At 46.1% G+C, this 20,868-nt stretch overlaps 1 protein-coding gene across 1 annotated transcript in view; it reads right to left on the bottom strand.

Moving 5' to 3' along the window:
- Positions 1–20,868, bottom strand: part of LOC119163043 (ATP-binding cassette sub-family C member 2) — a 796,039-nt gene that overhangs the window by 589,334 nt on the left and 185,837 nt on the right. The window contains exon 4 of the mRNA XM_037414979.2: positions 4,481–4,621. Coding sequence (XP_037270876.2) covers positions 4,481–4,621 — 141 coding nt within the window. The remainder of the gene's footprint in view (positions 1–4,480; positions 4,622–20,868) is intronic.

Raw genomic sequence — 20,868 nt, 5'->3', positions numbered from 1 at the left:
CGCACACGCGACAAGTTGAGTAGAATAAATAATGATAACCTACTTGCCTTTGACTTTGATATTGCCCTTCCCAACTGTTGCTGTCGTGTGTTGGTCGTGACTATCTTGAAGCCAGAGATATACAGCGCGGCGTGGTGACGTGTCGAGACTTGCTCCAAACTTCATGGGTGCACCGAAACGTAAAAACAGCTGCCCACGCTCATCCAAGCGTACACATAAACACCATGTCGTAATTCCTCCATCGTCGAATCCAGGCGGCTGTGGTCGAGCACTCCGAGCGCGACGCAAGGCGAACCGTCGCCAGAAAAAATACGGGGAAGACTGAGCCAGGAGAGGAGGAGGACGGCCTGTGACCTTGGCAACGCTTTTCGCACTGCCTGCATTCCTCGGGCGGTTCATCTCTTTGGAGCGCGATTGGAGACTAATGGATTTACACGCGGCACGCTTCCCTTTGTGGTTGCTTCTCAATGGTCTATCCGTTCATCGCGCGCGCCTATGGGGCTCCGTTACTCACTTTTCGGGTAATTTTGCCTTAGAGTGTACAGCATGAATGGTAATAAAACAGACAGGCATATCGACAACAGAACCATTAAAATGCCCAAACAACAAAGAATGAATAAATAAATACATAATATTTGACTAAGTGAAGCTATAAACATTCAAAAATTGTATTAATGAAAGTTCACGAGCGTCACAGTAAAGGAAATATTTTTTGGGCTTGCTTACAGAATGCTTCTAGCGTGTGATGTGTAGTGGTAGAGGATATAAAATCTTTGTGGGTCTTTAGGAGTTTTGAAATTTGCCAGTTTAGGAAATGTTGTCTATAGTTTGTTGTGCTCTTCTGCGTAATGTATGCAAAATGTTTGCAGTGGCACTTAGGGCACTTGTTTGTATAAATGGACAGAAACATTGAAGTGTCGGCGGCATATTGAGAATAAAGGAGCTCGGAGATTCTATGAACATACACTGCACGAATGTTCAGTATTTAGCTGACAACGAAATCGAATGTGACAGTTTATGATAATATGACGAGTCATGGCCGGTAAAAAAGCGTTGCTCGGCTAGACTCCCTGGCCGCTCAAGCAAAGGGTGAGGCCTGTAGTGCGTCATTTGTTGCCAACATTTCGAACGCGGTGCGCGAGCCTGACGCAAGCTGCAGGCATCGCCCAACATCAATCGTGGCGCGAGTGGTGAGAAAACGTTTTCTAGCAGTGCTTGTCTGCAAGTCACGACTCGTCATCTTTTTTGGCAATAGATCATGCCGTAAGTGAACGAACGTGCTTTCTGTTCGTCGTTCTGTTCGTCGCTGGTGTTGTAAAAAGCCGCCGCTAAGCGGAGGCCAAGCGCACGTGCATTTGGTTTCATAAACAAGTAAGTCAGTGTACAGCGCTCACCTCAGCTGTCTATAACGACGGAGCGTCGCACGCGGAACAACACCAGCGACATCTGCTGTCGCAAACACGCCACATCTGAGCATGCGCGGCGCCAATGATGTGCGTGCCCTGCTGTTTCCACCCTTCTTTATCTCCGCGGCCGCGATGGCTTCCTTTGGTCGTCGAAGCGCTGCCTACATTACAGAATCGAAATAAACAACAACAAAAAAGAAATATTCTCGCTTCGTGATATCTTACTACAGCGACAACGGTTTTTCTTCGTCTTTTTTTTTTCGAAAAATCTCTCAGAGTACTTTCGACGGCCAAAGTGGTTCTTGCATGTGCGGCGATAAGCAGGGATCAGTATTGCGAGGCAGACACTTCACTGGCGCCGCGCATGCTCAGATGTGGCGTATTTGCTACTGCAGATGTCGCTCATGCAGTTTCGCGCACGACGCTCCGTCGTTGTAGACAGCCGAGTTGAGCACTGTAAATGGTGGGTAAGAGGGCCACTCCACCCCCTGCATTATCGAAACTCCACGAAGGCTGAGCCCCTTTCCTTCTTTTGAGAGCGGTAACTGTCGGTGGCACACAAGTGAAACAGTATTGTGTATTTCCTTCCAACATAAGTGTTACAAACTTACACAGCTGAATTACTTTTCACATCTGAGGCTTCAGTAGTTAAAATAAATGAATTAAAACTCTCTGCTGGGCAAGTAGGTTGATGTTTGCCATGAAAAGATGGTTTCGCACAAAATACACATGGTTTCATAGGACATGAACTTGTGCTCGTCCGTGTCTTCTGCGCCTTTGTGTAGTTATTGCGCAATTATCTGTGGAAGTGAAGGTTATCTTTCGCGCCTTACCACGACGCGTGGTACTGATTTGTCTCATGCGAGGTGCTTTTGTGCCATACTATTAAGCCAGGAGTGACCTCTAGGGAGGGGCTTCCTGCTTATTGCTTCCTCGTTTGATTCCTTTCTAGCTGACGTAAAATTTTCCTTGCTCTAGATGCAAGTGCGTGTGAAACAGCAAACTTTTATGCAGGTGTCAATCAATCGCCGCTACCGCAATTTACATGAACTACTTTTCTTCTAAAACGTTCGCGCTCATCCCTTTTTTTTTGTTTGATTTTCAAGTGAGGTACCATTGATCTCATGCTGCGAAGTAGTAAGCAAAACGCCACTGCACAGGCGTAGCGCTGCAAGCATGCTGCTAAGCAATAAACACTTTTTTTGCAAACTAATTGGTTTGTTTTGTGAATTTGCAACTTAAAGCAGCCAACAGAAGATTAAGAAAATAAACTTTGTGGTTATGGGCTTAGTTTTACATCATGCGCTGCTAAATCCAATACCGCTACTCTGAAACACGAGGAAGCACGATCACTAAGTTATTCCTGTTCGTAGAGTGAAATCGCTCCATTTCCCAAAATTGTCGATGTGGTCAGTGTTTGACGTAAGCATGGCGGGTTTCCCTGGCAAGAATTTACTTGTGTTAGAAAGATTCGCAAGGTCGGTGTATAGCATGCGCGATATTTCTTGTGCCGCTTTGTCGACTTTCTTCCCGGAAGCGGAAATATGTGTCGTCTCCTGAGATCTCTGTAAGGCTTGCTGCTACAAATGTAGCGACGAAGACGCTAGAGCAGAACCGGTTGGAGGGGACGTCGTGATCTTGACGATGCGGTGGCACTTTCTCTTGCGTGGCGCAACTGTAATCTGCATGTTTCCGAAGCGTTTTCAGCTATTTAGATTGTAAATTGCGATTGCTGCTTCATTATTTCTGCTACAATAACTTGACCTTGTTCGCTTACAATGCCATGGTTTTGAGACTTGCTAGCTTTGTTTTATGCTATAGGCCCCGTGATTTTGAGCGTGATAAGACCCCATGTGGTGGATGGACCTATATAGTGTTGCACGCCTAAAAAATTGATTCTTCAGGAAACAAGATGACCAACGCCTTTTCACGCATGACTGTCACTCTTATTAAGAGGATTTTAGTCTTGCGTATGAGGATGCTTCGCAAGTGCAGATGTTCCTGCGTTCTTCATCTTTATTTTCTTACGCACGCAGATGCAGCGCGAGATGTCTGAATTTGAGGTCTGGCGTACATACTACACTTCCTTTCCTGTGATTCGTCTTCCTCTTTGGCGGATGACAAAGAGACTTACAAAAAATATTACATTCATGCCTGACAAGCGTATATTTATTCAAGACAAGCCACACAGATTGTTTTATGATCCCAGCATATACAAGCAATAAAAATCTCTCACAGCTTGTACCTTGACCCCCAATGGTCATTTGACCAGCCATTGACGACGTCTTTAGGACCGAGACAGATCAGAAGTAATCAGGAAAGTAACTGGACTACTTGGAGGACCTGGTGACACAAAATTGAGAGCCATATCTGCTGATGTCTGTTCGATCGCGTGAAGTGCGGGTCTGCAGAATGAACACTTCTCCTAGGGCTACCGCGAGGCACACGTTCACACAGAACCATCCCATTGGATAGTCTACATTGTCTTCGATTGCGTTGCGCTATTCAACGTAACGGAACATATACAGATCGTCGTTTCTCAAAAACCTTTAACGCAGACCTCCGCTCGGAGCGTTCCTTTGGTCTCTGACGACATTGAAACCTCCCGATCCGATCTGTGCTCTATAAATAATCCCATAATCTCAGCAAAGCACCACCTCAAACTGCCACGTAACTGGAACACGCAACGCGCCGACAAATAATTCATTCGCGTCCGCAAGGCTTGCGAGCTGCCTCTGGTACTACACATGCGGCGGAGCAACACAGGTGGGAACTACTCACGTGCCATGAAGCTTAAACTCTGTAAATCAATTGGCACTCATCAAAATAAAACTGCTGGTAGTCAGCACTCTTATTTCAGACTTCCGGTTTCACTTTGTTTTGTCGCATCTGATGGTGGCTGTGTCAGTTAGCACACTTCCACGTGAAGAAATACCCATTGTAACGAAAGACATAAGCCTCCACCATTGGCTGTGCTTGTGCAATGCGGTGCAGAGTTGAAGACGCGGAGACTAAACATTCAATAAAAGCTGCCTTTGAACGCATTTCGTTGCCTTGCTGATTCGATCACTTACCTCTAAGGTTGCGAGACTTGTTTCAAACTTGCAGAAATCTGTGACCGATGCCGTGAAAACCATGGCCACAATAAGGAACATGTACGACGACGAGTACTGCGCGCAGAAGAACCTTTGTAGAGATGCCAAAAAGACGATGGCCTGCAGGGAAGAAAGAGATCGCCCAAGCAAAATTAGCCAAACTGCGTGTACTAACTGCATTTGTGATCTTTGCAAACCGTACGGCCTTCTCTCAGGTTACTTGGAGAGATTAGAACTAATATGGCTACCGAAAAAGTGGAAGCAAGCGTGCATGCGTAACTTTTATATTCGCTATATATGTATTTCTCTTCTTACAGCCTCGTGCGACAACCTCACACGCGGTATGCCCGCTGTTTGCAGGTTTTTACAATAGGTACAAAGTCTGACAATCTTTAAAGCGAAGGTTAAAGCAGACCAATAGCACATATAAATATATTGAGCGTTTCTTTTGCCTCGGTTGTTGTGCTGGCAGTATCGTGGTTTAGATAGTTGGTAATGGTTAATAACGCAGGAAGCTTCTAGGGGCAAATTGAGCGAGTACAAATGACGCAAATGCAAGTGTTGGTTATTCACATATATTTAACATACAGAGACGGATTAAATAGACTTCAGAAGGAAAGCGAAGACAGACAACTATTTCATTTCCGGACGTTTTCTTCCCATAAGTACCCGAAGGAACAAAAAAGAATGAACGCGAGATAAAAATATTCACATGGCTATGCGAATGAGCAAATTTTAGTTGTTTTTATGAAGCGAAATTCTTATGAGGAAATATGGTGTGCTGATCGGTGCGTAACATGTGCTTGTATAATTGTATGATTCCGTTGCAGCTCGCCCCATCTTATCAAACGTGCTCATTGTTCTTGGCACGTCAGCGACGATGACGCTACTGTCCGTCAACGGATGGATTCGTGCATTGGTCTCAGTAGACCACCTGCAGTGTTGCTGTGTCCGGCTGCTTACCAGATCTTCATCCAACCAACCCTGGCAGCATCCCTCGATGCAGAAATAGAATACGAACCGCCAATGACATCAACTCATCAAGCTGAAAGAGCAGGCGCTGCTGGAGGCACTTTGTGTGCCCTTGCTGTGCGTCAACACAGCGTGCTAAATCACTCATGTTCCCAATGCAGGTTAGTAAAGCACACAGTATTTTTACAAAGCGGCCAAGTAACTATACTTCCTGTTGCAGCTGCCAGGCCCACATTGCTGCCTTTCCGTCGTTGTTCAATGCTGGGATGGTATTAGTTTATTTCTGTTGGTGGTGGGAGACGTAGAAATAAAGCTTCTAAAGCGAAGCAAGCGTCTCGCGATCAACGTCCACTTGAGGGCGTCACAAGCGTAGACAAGTCTGTGCCAAAAGGCCCACCCCAGCATTCAGATTGTAGTGTTAGGCGCACATTGTCATTTTTGAGAGCTAACGACCACTGCCTCAAGCAGGCTCATAAGGAGGGAGACTTTTTTTTGTTGAGTAAAAAGGCGTTTTCAGCGAGAATGCACTGCAGGCTTTGTCAAAACTTTGTTCCCGTTGAAAAGCGGGAGGTTCGTGCGAAATCAAAGTTTGTGGATTTTGTAAAAATATAGAATTGACATCGCTTGCCAAAAGCATAGAGAATAATAGAGGCAACTCGTTGACTGTTTCTCACGGCAAAGACGCTTAGTACTTTTTAGAACCATTGTCAGTGAATCGGGGTGCTTGCAACACAATGTTAGCCGGATTTGCAGAAGAAATTGAAGTCACTAGTGTACAATGATTCCTTTCGTACGAAAAATGCAGATGATGTGGTGCAGTTCTTGAGTGTTTATACTATTAAGTATAATAATTTCTAGGTTGACGTTGAAATTTCGTTTTACTCTGTACCTTAGCATGAGCCTATGTCTTCAGTGCAAGCGTGCATCGAGAAGTTTGGGGCTGTGCCTTTTTAGAATTTCTTCAGTGTTTCGTTGAGCAATTTCTTGAGCCTTTTAGAGTTTTATTATTGTTTTTAGGGAGCAGCCATATTTGTAGCATAGTGGCATATGTATCGGGTCCTGTCTTGAGCCTCTACTTGTAGGCATTTCAGAAAATATGGAAGCTTCCTTGAGCAAATGCTTTAGCGCGTTCTAAAGGTTTTGAGGCACGTCGATAATTTTTTTTGGTTTTATTATCTTCCGACTCCTCCTACCAAGACTCGGTGACTAAGATTTTAGATGATTTTAGCCGACATATACAAGGTGTTGTTTTTACATTTGAGCTTTCGTTGAAAGGCGGTTTACAGTTTTGGATATTGAAGTATTAAAGGTGCCCAAACTCTACACATACAAACTATTTCTTGAAATTATGCGGCAATATACATCTGACAAACATTCCAACAAACCGGCTACAAATTCAGATATAGTTCTGTAATTTTACCTCGTAGCAGAACAAACTACGGAGAACAAAAACTTGCTGTTCGAATTCCTAACCTCTTTAATGACTACACCTTTACCATAAATCTCGTCAAATCCGGAATTAGGAAGCAAGCGTATCAAAAAACAATAAAAGAATTATTATTTTCAGAGGACTAATGCAAATATAAGAATACTATGGTTCTGTATGAATGTTATGTATTTGGCTGATTTTCTTTTTCTCTTCCACATGTGCATTGCAAGCCCTACAAGTTGTTCCTAGTTTTTTTTTTTTTTTGTGTAGGTGAGTATAATGTGGCGTTCTTCTTCTGCTCTAGAATAGTGCGTGAATTTTTTGTGAAATTGTACTTGTTTTGTTATTTTTTGCTATATGACTGTGTAACATTCATCGGAGGTGATTTCCATGTACTCTTTTATATTTGTGAATGTCTTTCTGCTGCTACTGCTGTATGGGTGGCAGGGCCCAGTAAGGCATTGTTTGCTTTTTGCCGTGCTTCCTTGGACAATTTTGTTATTGTTCCTAATTAAATAATAAATAAACAAAGAAAGGAATTGAGGCTCAAATTGTGAACGCCACCTGTGTTGGTCCTACCTACCAGGGGCAAAGAAAACTTGCTACCTTTTAAACCGACACATTCTAAATTTGCAAAAAGAGGAATTGCGATGTCGGCCATGAAAGCGGCTTTTAGAAAATCATGTACTCACAAAATGCTAGATAGCTTCCAAAATAAGATCAGCCAACTTTTGGCTGCTGGGTTCCACTGGTCACTCGTGACAGCAGTGGCGGAAGCACTGGTCCAGAAAAAGGAATCCATCAAGCGGGTGGATGACGTACAGAACAAAGAGAGTCCTGTGGTGGTTCCATATACGAATCGTATCTCGCATCAGCTCAAGAAAGTGGCAGGCAGACATGGTGTAACTTTGGCGCTGTCTGCCCCGAACAAGCTTTCTCAGCTATGCTCCCGCATCTGCGGTACAGGGTAATCAAAAATATACCCAGCTGAGAGGAATCGGGGAAGGATGCACCCACTCTGCTCCGGTGACCTTACTCAAACCGACTTAAACCACAGCAAATACATTCGTTTTCCACCGTTTTCCTTCGGTGATCGACGGACGAAAGAAACCGGAGAAAAACGGAGCCAATTCACTGATTATGCTCCCGTGGTTTCTCCAAAAATGATCCCGCGCATCAATTTTGCCTCGGTGTATGCTCCCCAATTGCTCCGGGTCATCGCTCAATGGCATTCATTGGCTGTTCGAGAAGTGACGTAGGCAGCCTCACCGCCTGCAGTCGGTTCCCCACAAACCAACATGGCGCAGACAAATCCGGTGCAGTGAGGACTGTGCGAACCGTTTGGCCGCGTCGGAGAAAAGGAAATCGTTCTGAGCCCCTTCTGCATATCATAAGCGACAAAGAGCAACGAAGGTTATCAACGACAGAACGGAGTTGTGCGAACGGTAATCGTGTGATGGTTCCTGGCAGTGAACGACACATTGTGATCTCACGAGCGTTGAGAGCGGTCGCTGGTGCGGCAAAAAAAATGGTGTGTGAACTCTCCTTGAATTACATGGGTTATTCTTGTCAGGTAGTGCTACGATTGGATAATGTTGGGTTGATAAACAAAGCATGGGATAAATACTTAGATAATTTCGCAAGACGTCAGTGAAAGATTAGCGGAATTCCAATAATGCGTTCTTTGGACTACGTGTTTCTTTTTTTTTTTACTCTAACTTCGGTAAAGCAAAACGGTATGTGAGCGAGTTGGTAATGATTCATTATGGCGTAAATGTAGCGCAAAAAGAGTGAACACCACAAGCTCTTGTGGTTGTTCCCTTTCTGGCACTCGTCCTGTTTCGCACAGCATTAACCCCATAATACCTTCAGTAAATTAAATCATGTCGTTGTAATATATAGAGCACTGAATATATACGCAACGATGGAAAATATCATAGTATTAGGTTGATTCTATCAAACGACAATAAATGTTATAGGTAAACTTGACTGGTTGAAAGGTATTTTGGTCTTGTACACATAAACGGTAACATCTGTTCGCTTTCCATATCAATAAACGCCAGGTCGAGGTCTACCACTGCGTAAAACTTATTTTGATAGAGTATGTAAGTTGAACTAACAAAACTTGAATAACTAAAATTAGTGTTATTTCTTGATAAATGTTATGAACTGACGTAAAGCATTGTAATTGGTACAGACTTTCAGAACGCATACACGAACTCATACAAGTGAAAAAGTTGTTTCGGTTGGATAAGTGCCATTTCAGATATTATTCTCGAAGTGTACTGGGCTCTTCGCGGGACGTGGTGCTTTCAGGAAAAAAAAAAGAGACGGGTGAAACAAGATGACGATATTAGAGACGAGTAATGCAAAATAAAAATAAAAAAGAGGAGTAGCTTGGCAGAACGACTCGCACAGCACTCAACGTTTCTGCAAAAAAAAAAGGGGGGGTAGCAAAGTTAACCCATATGACAGCCCACCTCAGCATTCTAAGACGCTGCGGTCATTGTAGTGAAAGAAAGAGAGAAAGGAGAAGACACCCTTTCCAAAAACTAGCCGTATTTTCTCTGTTGATAATGGAAGAGATTATTATCCTTGCTGCTGCATTTTTTTTTCTCTTTTCAGTGGTGCTGCATTACTACGCCTGCAGTTTTTTTTTTTTTGTGTGAAATACGGTAGTGCAAACGGTGCTGAGACCTACTTTTCACTTGGGGATTGCAACAATACTGGATTTTGAGTACACGAAGGGAAAAGATTTCTTCAAACCTGGCACGCCCGTCATGACGCTTGCCTCCGAAAGTGCACACGGACCTTTCAGTTGCGTAAACTGGTCGACCTTCCCTGATTTCTGTGAAAATGCAGTTGGCTTGGGTGGCGTAATGTTTGTGCCTTTTATCGCCTATTTATTTTGTTACGTTGCAGTGAGCTTTTTTATGTTATGCCTTAAGCTGTTCGTCTTGAAGAAATACATGCTCATACAAATAATACTTGGAAAAATGTTCCCAACGAAAAGTACCGAAAGAGAGCGGGCAGAGCGAATCAAAAAAAATAAAACAATGCCAACTTATCTCAAAACTTATTTTGCAAAGGAGGTGGAGCTGGGCTTTCTTTAAAGACAGGGAGCAACCTGCAAGGGCCCACTATGCTAGAAGTGTGACAATGAGCACGCACTGAAATGCGACAGTAATAATCATAATTGTTATTTGATAAGTTAGGAAATTACCAGGAGGAGCATTGTTGATGCTCTCTGAAAGAGTACTGCAATAAGATTCTTTTAGTCCAAAATTGCTTTTGAATGTTTTAGCGAATGTACAGCTATCAATTTAAAAATATATAGAAAACTTTGCCCAAATTTTAACTTTGCTCCCGTCACAGAAGGTGTGTTTTTATCATGTTGCGGCTGTCTCAAACCGGATTACATCGAATGTGCTTCTTGATAATGCACGCTCATCCTGTGCGTGTGCGTGTGCGTGTGCGTGTGCGTGTGCGTGTGCGTGTGCGTGTGCGTGTGCGTGTGTGTGTGTGTGTGTGTGTGTGTGTGTGTGTGTGTGTGTGTGTGTGTGTGGTCAGTTTTAGAAGTTGCTTCTTCTCATAAACTCACAGACTTTTTAGTGTCCGTGGCTCAGTTTCCGAGCCTCTCGCATGATTTGCAGTTCTCATGTTTAATTCTTTTTTGTTAAATTATGCAGGAAGCAATCAGCTCAACCCTTGCGTCATCAATGAATCTGATGGATGGTCCTTCGGGGACGGTGAAGAGTTGTTCTCGGTGGCCACGCTTTCTTTGTTTGTTGTGCATCCTTTTGCAGCATTATGGGGTTAATTTTGAAGCGCTGCGCCTCGAACGTCAGTGCTGTTGATTTCATGTGATCTGTCTCATTGTGTTTTGTTTCTGGAGGCTTTTTGCATGTTTGTTTATTTATGTCTCCTTTTCCTGATTGCTGTGTAGTCATACGGAATCGGTATCTTATTTTGAATAAATTAACAAATAAAAACGCAAGAGTTTCCTTGAATTTCATCTGCTAGAGCTCAGTGGAAAAAAATACTCAGTACCTCTGCATTCCTTGCATGAGAATGAGAACTTCCTTCATCTAACCAATGCGTGATACGATCAGCATACAATAAATGAAGAGCGGAGCCGGCACTTCGAAAAATTACTGGTACACCTTACTGACATTCTGCCCGGACGAAGTAAGTACACTCGTAAAATACTCCGGAGGTACCACACTAAAGTCCCGGAGAGCCGGAGTAAAAAACTCACAAAAAATGCTCTCGAGGTGTCACGTGATCCGTCCGGCCAGCCGGAGGAAAATTCCAGTAAAAAGTACTTCGGCGGTGCCACGCAATTGCCCTGGTCGACCAGAGTGAAATATCTTTTAAAATTACTCCGGGTGCGCCACGCAATCCCTCCGGCGAACTGGAGCAGGAGTTTTGCTCCGGATGTCCGGAGCGAAAATTGCTCCGAGTAGGGGGATGCCAGAGGACAAGCATTTTACTCCGACCTTGAGTAATATTCTTTTACAGTGTGTGAGCAGAAGAGGGTGCGAAATTCGACAAGGTGTGACCTATGTCAAGTGTGCCGTCGGCGTCGTTCATGCCATCCCGTTATCATGTAATAAGTCGATAAGTTCTATATCGAAAAACTGAAGATGCATAAACGAGCGGCTCAGGGAACAGTGGCAAAAGGTTAGCGAAAGTTCCGATAAAGGAGCTCATCTTGGGGCAGATATTAACGCTTGCTTCAATTGTAAGGCACAATTTGAAGGGACGTCGATCCTTGGCAAGAACAACAACGAGCATGCGCTCATAGCTTCGGAAGCCTATTATATCAGTAAAATTGTTGAAAAAACAGGTCACTGACCAATGTCAAATAAAAACAAAGACGTTTCGGGATCCGTACGGATCCCTTGTTCATAATGAGATGACGGCTGAGCAACAGGTTCTTATGTAACATTGAGCGCATGACGCAAAGTCCGGGAGTACACGTGGTTTAGTGTGCCAGATGATCTATTGATTGTGTTACTTGTCGTCTGAATGATTAGTGATTCGAGGTTCAGTCTGGTTGTAAAATTCTTCTCCGTGGCCATGATGCGTGCGTTGTCCCAGCTTATCTCGTGGCCCGTCTTCTCGGCATGCTCTGCCAGTGCATTTGTCACTGTGTGGCCCTTGGCGACGTCATTCTTGTGTTGCATCAGACGTCTGCAGTAATTTCCACTCGTGCCAATGTACACCGATTCGCAATCGGCGCATGGTATCTTGTAGACTACACCAGGAAAGTGTTGCCGAGGGAGAGGATCCTTCACATTTAGCAACTCAGCTTTAAGCTTGCTTGCTGGAACATGCGCGATCTGCACACCACGTTTTCTGAATAGACGGGCTAGGGCTTCGCTTATATTTCGAATATAAGGAATCTATGCACGCTTTTTTGTAGACGATGTGTTATGCATGGCTTGATTAGTTGACTGCAGTTTATGCATGACGGATTTAGTTGTTTTTCTAATAAAAATCTTGGGGTACCCATTCCTGATCAGGTCATCTTCAATGGCACGGCGTGTACCGAAAGCCAACGCACTCCGGTAGATACCTCGACTATGAGTCAGTCCACCCGGTAGCCCACAAACGCTCAGTGATTCGGTCTTTAGTTCAACGAGCGATTCGCACTTGTTCCGATGAAGGAAGCCTGCAGGAGGAGCTCCGTGCCATTGAAGATGACCTGATCCGGAATGGGTACCCCAAGATTTTTATTAGAAAAACAACTAAATCCGTCATGCTTAAACTGCAGTCAACTAGTCAAGCCATGCATAACACATCGTCTACAAAAAAGCGTGCATAGATTCCTTATATTCGAAATATAAGCGAAGCCCTAGCCCGTCTATTCAGAAAACGTGGTGTGCAGATCGCGCATGTTCCAGCAAGCAAGCTTAAAGCTGAGTTGCTAAATGTGAAGGATCCTCTCCCTCGGCAACACTTTCCTGGTGTAGTCTACAAGATACCATGCGCCGATTGCGAATCGGTGTACATTGGCACGAGTGGAAATTACTGCAGACGTCTGATGCAACACAAGAATGACGTCGCCAAGGGCCACACAGTGACAAATGCACTGGCAGAGCATGCCGAGAAGACGGGCCACGAGATAAGCTGGGACAACGCACGCATCATGGCCACGGAGAAGAATTTTACAACCAGACTGAACCTCGAATCACTAATCATTCAGACGACAAGTAACACAATCAATAGATCATCTGGCACACTAAACCACGTGTACTCCCGGACTTTGCGTCATGCGCTCAATGTTACATAAGAACCTGTTGCTCAGCCGTCATCTCATTGTGAACAAGGGATCCGTACGGATCCCGAAACGTCTTTGTTTTTATTCGACATTGGTCAGTGACCTGTTTTTCAACAATGCCTTTACCTGACCAGACGGCATTCCGTCGAACTCTCGACTATATCAGTAAAAGTACTCATATTTGCATAAGTGACACGTCTCTGTCCCTGCACCCATGCCAGTTTTATTTCATTTCTTCGCAAATGTAATACACTGCTTCATTTATCAACTCTGATTACAATTTTTGTGTGTGTGTGTTGTTTTTGTCGATTGCGTGACGCATGTGCGGTATGGCTGCCTTGGAGTTATATATGCATTTACATTCCCGAAATATAGTCAGCTGTTAGTCTAGCGCTTGTGTGTGTCGTCTCTTTCTTTGTGGTGTGTCTGTGTTCGCGCTGTAAAGGTATCTCTATTATTGAAACTAATCCAGGACCTAATATTCAGGCTATAATAAACGACTAAAGAAATCATCTGCAGTGCTGTCGCAACTAATCGCGGAGATTAAAGACCTCGAGTCTCAAATACAAGCAACCGACAGAGCTATAGCTAATCTAAGCTTGCGTATGGCAACTCTCGAAACCCCCCACGAAAACCTAGCGCTCGTGCGTTCTCATATGAAAATATGAAAGGCGATGCTACTTGCGCAGCACAGACAATTCAAGGGACAGAATTGCGCATATAAAACCATTCCTGGCAAAACATTTTGTTTTGTTATGGTATTCCTGAGATGTCTAGATCAGAGTTGTTTTCACTTTCGGAAAATATTATCATTGGTCACTGTAAGAATTACATGAGCATTACGCTTGATGTGAAAGAAATTGAACGAGCGCATCGCTTGGTTAATTGCACAGCTGTTCATGACCGCCTTATAATAGTCAAGTTCATATTTCACAAAACAAAAGAACTAGTGCTTTCTAACGAGAGTAAATTGAAAGGGACCGGCTTTTACGTAGGTGATGACTTCACCAGAAATATCCAAGTCACTCGCCAAAACCTTTTCTTTTCGCAAAAGGCAAATCAGCACCCTACTTTGTGCGCTTTAAAACACTGTTCGTTGGTAATAAGCGCTACGTCTATAAAGAGCACCCAAAGAGTAGGAAAGAAGCACAATAGCAGTTGTCTTGCCACAACGAACGCCCCCGTCCATTCCTACTAGAACGAGCAAGTATGTGCTTCTCAGTGATATACGCCAATGCATGAAGTTTTGTCGCTACACGCGATATCCTGTCTGATCTCGTGTCATCGGCCAACAGCAACTTACTAATAATAACTAAAACACGGCTGACTGCTGGTATTACTGATACGAAGGTTCTTGCAGACCAGCCAGGCTTGCGCTCTATGCACTATCGGCCGAGTTTCAACCGAGTTCGCGAAACTCGGGATCTTCCCGAGCTCTGGCGACTACTCCTTATAAACAAGCCAACGGTACAAAAAAGTCATATTCACCCCTCAGCACGCTGCGTTTCATTGGTTACGATGGAACCATTCATCGCGTTGAGGACTTAGGACGAAGTTGTGCGGTGTTTTCAAACCATAGGCACCTTCAGTCATACTTTTCGTCGTTCCACTGAGTGCAAAAGTGCACCCATGCAATACAAGTGTCAGAAACGCTGCGTGTTGATGTTTTTTTTAAGGCACAGAGTGTTCAAAGTTATTTTGAAGCTATTAATGCCTGCACTAAGTTTTATTTTTTAGAATGATCAGCACGGTGGCGTCTTAGATCAGCACCATTCGAACGTCTTACAACATCGCAACCGCAGATAAACCCGAGGCCACGAGTTAATCATCATGGTCAGTCTGTACATTCTAGCGCACTGCTGGGCCGGTGCCCGTCGTCTTTGTCGTCATAACCCGCTAGCAACCGAGCACGTGCGGTTGGTTATATAGCTATAGGGGCGACGCCCCTAAAGCCATGGGTCTGTTCTTCCTAGCACGTGGTACGTGACTGCCTGGTTCGATGACTGGCTCAGCAGGTGTGGACAAACAAACAGACGAACGGACGGACGAACGAATGGACAGACAGACAGACTGACAGACAGACAGACAGATGGAAGGACAGATGATTCACGGTTTACCAATAAAGCCTTCCGAACTCCGCCCCGCTCATTATGATTCACTCCGTGAACCAAGCTAACTATACCAAGTCATGGTAAGGCCGAAGTAATTAAGTCACATCTTAAGAATACAGTGCTAATGAAGCCATGTAAGGCTAGGACTGGGCTAACAAAAGCATCTAGTTGATGAGCAAACTAAACCATGCTAATTATTGCAACGTTTGTATACTAAGTAAGGAAATGCTAATTATTCCTCACTAATGTCATGACAATTAGTATCCTGCTAATTACTATTACGTTTATTAGCACCATACTGATCATGACCTTGCTAATTGGGACCGAGATAAATGATTTTTAATTCAAGCCATATTATTGAAGACAGCTCAGTGTAATGGTCGTTAAGCCTTACCCAATTTGTACAATAGGATTAAGACAGAGCTGATCTGGTCTTCACTTCGACACCTACCACGCATATTAGTAGACGACCAATTTAAAAAGCTGATAGTATCTAGGTTTTCACAAGCTCCTCCATTGCTCCAGCCTTACACAAGTAGTGTGAGCTCACCCAAATATTTTATATTGTTACGTGGAAAATAACAGTTGTCAGTCCGCAGCCACAACGCAGCTCACCGACAACGTTCACTTCTTCACTCTCAGTCTGAGGCACCTTACTTCGGTATGCCCCACTATGCCCTCTTTCAGTCAGATGAAATACGTAACACGACCCCCGGCGGCAAAAGCGCCGACCCGGCGAGTTTACGGGGCCACAGCAGGCGCAGTGTGGTAACGCTTGAGCCTTGATACGTGGACGATGTCCCTTGACAGCAGAGCGGAAGTGGTTGATGGATTATCAGGAACAATTTCATATGTAGTGTCGGTCACTCGTCTAAGCACGTGGTATGGGCCCGTGAAACTAGAGAGAAGTTTTTCTGAAAGGCCTGCATGTCGCGTAGGGGACCAAAGAAGAACGAGGGAACCTGTCGGAAAGTGTTCGTCGCGACGCCGCTCGTCGTAACGATGCTTCTGCGAGTCTTGGGACGCCATTATTCTGCTGCGGGCAAGCTTACGACCGTGGTCAGCTCGGGCAATAGCGTCGCGTGCATATTCAGAAGTAGACTGCGCAGCGGCTGGCAGGAACGTATCCAACGGCAATGTTGGTTTGCGTCCAAACAGAAGGCAAAATGGCGAGTACCCGGCAGTGTCATGCCGGGAGGAATTGTATGCGAACGTCACGTAGGGTAGTGCAAGGTCCCAATCACGATGGTCGACCGAGACATATTTCGATAGCATGTCTGTCAGGGTGTCGTTTAAACGTTTTGTAAGCCCGTTTGTCTGGGGGTGGTGCGATGTCGTGAGCTTATGTTGGGTAGAGCAGGAACGCAGGATATCGTCAACCACTTTCGAAAGGAACGTACGGCCTCAGTCTGTCAGCAGTTGACGAGGGGCGCTATGCACTAAAATGAGATCGCGTAGTAGAAAATCAGCGACATCTGTAGCGCAGCGTGTTGGCATGGCTCGCATAACTGCATAACGGGTCGCGTAATCCGTAGCCACCGCGACCCACTTGTTTCCGGACGCCGATGTTGGGAAGGGACCGAGAAGGTCCAAACCAGCACGGAAGAATGGCTCCGATGGGATGTCGATGGGCTGAAGATATCCGGAAGGGAGTGCCGACGGATTTTTGCGGCACTGGCAAATTTCACAAGCGTTGACATGGCGACGTACAGAGCGTGAAAGGCGGGGCTAGTAGAAGCGGCGGCGGACACGGTCATATGTGCGAGAGACACTATAATGTGACCCTCGGTTGGCACGTCATGGAGCTCGCGTAGGACTGTTGAACGCAGGTGTTTTGGTATGACCAGAAGCAGGTCGTGACCATTGGGCGATAAATTACGCCGATATAAGGTGTGGTCTTTTAAGGTAAACATGCGAACAGAAGCGTCTTGCGGTGAAGATTCGAGCTGTTGTATTAGGCGGCTGATATCCGGATCGCGACGCTGCTCGCCCCCTGAGATGAAGCAGCTGGGAGTTGGAAAGGACGCAGCCCACATAATCAGTGCTCGTAGGATTGCAGTCGGCCACAGGGTAGCGTGACAGACAATCCACATCTTTGTGCAGTTTTCCTGATTTGTACACTACGGTGTAAGAATACTCCTGGAGGCAGAGTGCCCAGCGGACGAGACGACCTGTGGGATCTTTGAGTGAGGCGAGCCAGCAGAGAGCATGGTGGTCGGTGAGAACTATAAATGGTCGGCCGTATAAGTAAGGGCGAAATTTTGCGACTGCCCACACCAGCGCTAGGCATTCGCGCTCTGTGATTAATTAATTACGCTCCGAGGTGAACAGCAGCCTGCTGGCATAAGCTATCACGCGATGCTTCCCACGTTGTCGCTGAGCCAACACAGCGCTTATTCCGTAACCGCTGGCATCGGTGCGCACTTCAATCGGTGCCGTAGGGTCAAAGTGAGCCAGCACAGGAGAAGAAATGAGCAAAGTGGTCAGGTCGGAAAATGCTGCTGCTTGCGAGGGACCCCACGTAAACGTCTCATCTGGTTTTAGTAAATCTGTTAGGGGCCGAGCGATTTCCGCAAAGTTCTTGATGAACCGCCGAAAATAGGAGCAGAGCCCCACAAAGCCGCGGACGTCTTTGGCGGTTTTTGGCACAGGAAAGTCCTTCACAGCTCGAACTTTTTCTGGGTCAAGCTGTACGCCGTAAGCGTCAACAATATGTCCAAGTATTGTAATGCGACGGCGACCAAACCGGCACTTGGATGAATTCAGCTGAAGGCCGGCGAGACGGAATACATCAAGAATTTTCGACAGCCTCTCAAGGTGCGCTTCAAAAGTGGGAGCAAACACAATCACGTCATCCAGATAACAAAGACACGTAGACCACTTGAATCCATGGAGCAGGGAGTCCATCATTCGTTTAAAGGTGGCGGGAGCATTACATAAGCCGAAAGGCATGACTTTGATTTGTTAGAGGCCATAGGGTGTTACAAAAGCCGTCTTATCTCGGTACATGGGGTCCACGGCAATCTGCCAATAACCAGAAAGAAGATCGATGGAAGAAAAGTAGGCGGCACCATGGAGGCAATCAAGGGGGTCGTTAATGCGGGGCAGAGGCTATGCGTCTTTCTTGGTGATGTTGTTAAGGTGGCGATAGTCCACACAATATCGCCACGATCCGTCCTTCTTTTTAACTAATAGCACCGGGGATGCCCAGGGACTGGAGGATGGTTCAATAATGTCCTTCGCTAGCATCTTGTTCACCTCCTTCTGAATTATGCTCCGCTCAAAAGCAGACACTCTTTAGGGATGGCGGTGAACAGGGTTGGCATCACCTGTGTGCATGCGATACTGGACAAAGGACGTCTTCCCAAGAGGTCGGTCACCAAAATCGAAAATATCCTGGTGGGCCTCGAGAAGATGTTGTAGGGCTTCAACTTGCGGAGGCGGAAGATCAGTGGCGATCATATCTACAATTTGACGGCTGCCCGAATGTGTTGCGAGTGATGTGCGCTGCGGTGAAACAAGTGTGTCTAAGGCAAGCACTTCAATTTGTGAATCGAGTAACGGACACAGGTGGGCCACGGAAATGCCTTGTGGAAGCACCTGATTCATGTAGCCGAAATTGACAAGAGGTAGACAAGTTTTGTTATCTGTGATGCTGAGCACCATATAGGGCACTGCAACATTGTGCGCAAGGAGTACGTCGGTGAGAGGCGTAGCGTAATAGTCACCATCGGGCACAGCTGGTGAGCACAGAAAATTGACGTACGTGACAGTTTTGCAGGGCAGGCGAACAAAGTCGCTGCATTGTAATCGGCATGTAGGTTGGTACGGGGCGGCACTGATTTGTGGCAGTTCAAGGCGGAGGACACCAGCGGAGCAATCAATTAGAGCAGAAGTGGCGGCAAGAAAATCGAGGCCTAGTATGAGGTCCTGGGGACATGTTGCAAGTACGGTAAAAAGGACGACCACTTGATGACCGGCTACGGTAAGTTGAGCTGTGGAGATAGCGACGACAGGGACTGTTGCACCATCTGCAACTTGGACGACACTGGTCAAGGGGGGCGTGAGAAGCTTCTTCATGCGACGACGAAAACGCGAACTCATAATACAGATGTGAGCGCCCGTATCTATCAAAGCTTCAACAAGTGTGCCATCAACATATACTTCTAGGGTGTTCCGTTTCAAACGTAAGGGCAACAGAGGATTTTTGGGTAAGGTCGACAGGGCAGCTTCACCTCTAGAAGCTGCGCAGCCTAGTTTTCCGGGGACATGCGGCGATTGAAAGATGGCGAGGGAGAGCGGCGACGCGTATTTGAACGAGAAGAGTGGCTTTGAGGCGATGGCGACGACGGGACAGGGTGGCCGTAGTCCTCAGGGGCAGTAAATGCTGTAGACTCAGTGTGGGTCGGATAACGGTGGTTTGGTGGACGGAATGAGTTACAGTAAGCGGGGTACGAGCCAGAAGACATAGATGGCCATTGGCTGCGGCAGTAACGAGCGATCTGTCCTGCGCGACCACAGCGGAAGCAGATTGGCTTATCATCAGCTGTTCGTCATTCAGACGGGTTCCTGGTTCGAATAGAGTACGGACGGCGACGTCTCATGTCCACAGAAGCTATCGAGGGACCAGTATTATCCAGTGTGGGTCCAGTGGACAGGATACCAAGGTTAGCGAATTCCTGGCGGACAACAGCCTGGATCAAGGCGACAGCTGGCGTTGAGGCGTCGGGCAACGTCGGTTTGTTGTCAGCCGGGTAAGCGGCCTCGAGTTCACGTCGGACGATGCGCGTCACGTCTTCGGTTGTAGACGGATGACAAGGAGTGGCTTCGCAAGACGACGTTGCCGCGGTGTTGGGTAGGCGCTGAAACTGCTGCGAAATGCGTCGACTCTTCGCCTGCTCGAGACGGCGGCACTCTTTGATCACGGCGTCGATGGTCGTTACGTTGGTAAATACAATCAGGCTGAACGCATCGTCGGCGATTCCTTTTAAAACGTGCGAAATCTTGTCGGCCTCAGTCATGTTGGGATCGGCCCTTTGACACAACGCTAAGACGTCTTGAATATAAGTCAAGTAGGGCTCAGTGGACGTCTGTGTACGTACAGCCAATTGCTTTCGGGCATCAAGCTGTTGACCAAACTGGTTGCCAAAAAGGTCGCGGAGCTGTTGTTTAAACATTTCCCAGCTTGTGATTTCGTGCTCGTGGGTCTCAAACTAGAGGCGAGGGGCCTTGTCAAGATAGAAAATGACATTCACAAGAATAACGGTTGGGTCCCAGCCATATTGCTTGCTGACGCGCTCGTACATGCTAAGCCACTTGTCCACATTCGCGTTGTCCTCTCCAGTAAAGGTACCGGGTTCACGGGGTTGCGTTAGGGCGACGTACCGGGTTGCTGTCGTTGCTGAAGTAGGTGGCGAAGCCGTATCCTTATCCGGAGCAATGGTAGCAGACTTAAGGAGGCGTCCACGGCGTAGCTCCGTTGTCAGAAGAACACCCAGCCCTTCTACCAAAATGTTACGTGGAAAATAACAGTTGTCAGTGCGCAGCCACAACGCAGCTCACTGACAAC

This window comes from Rhipicephalus microplus, chromosome 9 (assembly GCF_043290135.1).
Source record: "Rhipicephalus microplus isolate Deutch F79 chromosome 9, USDA_Rmic, whole genome shotgun sequence".
NCBI lineage: Eukaryota > Metazoa > Arthropoda > Arachnida > Ixodida > Ixodidae > Rhipicephalus > Rhipicephalus microplus.
This window is presented reverse-complemented; position numbering and strand designations above follow the sequence as displayed.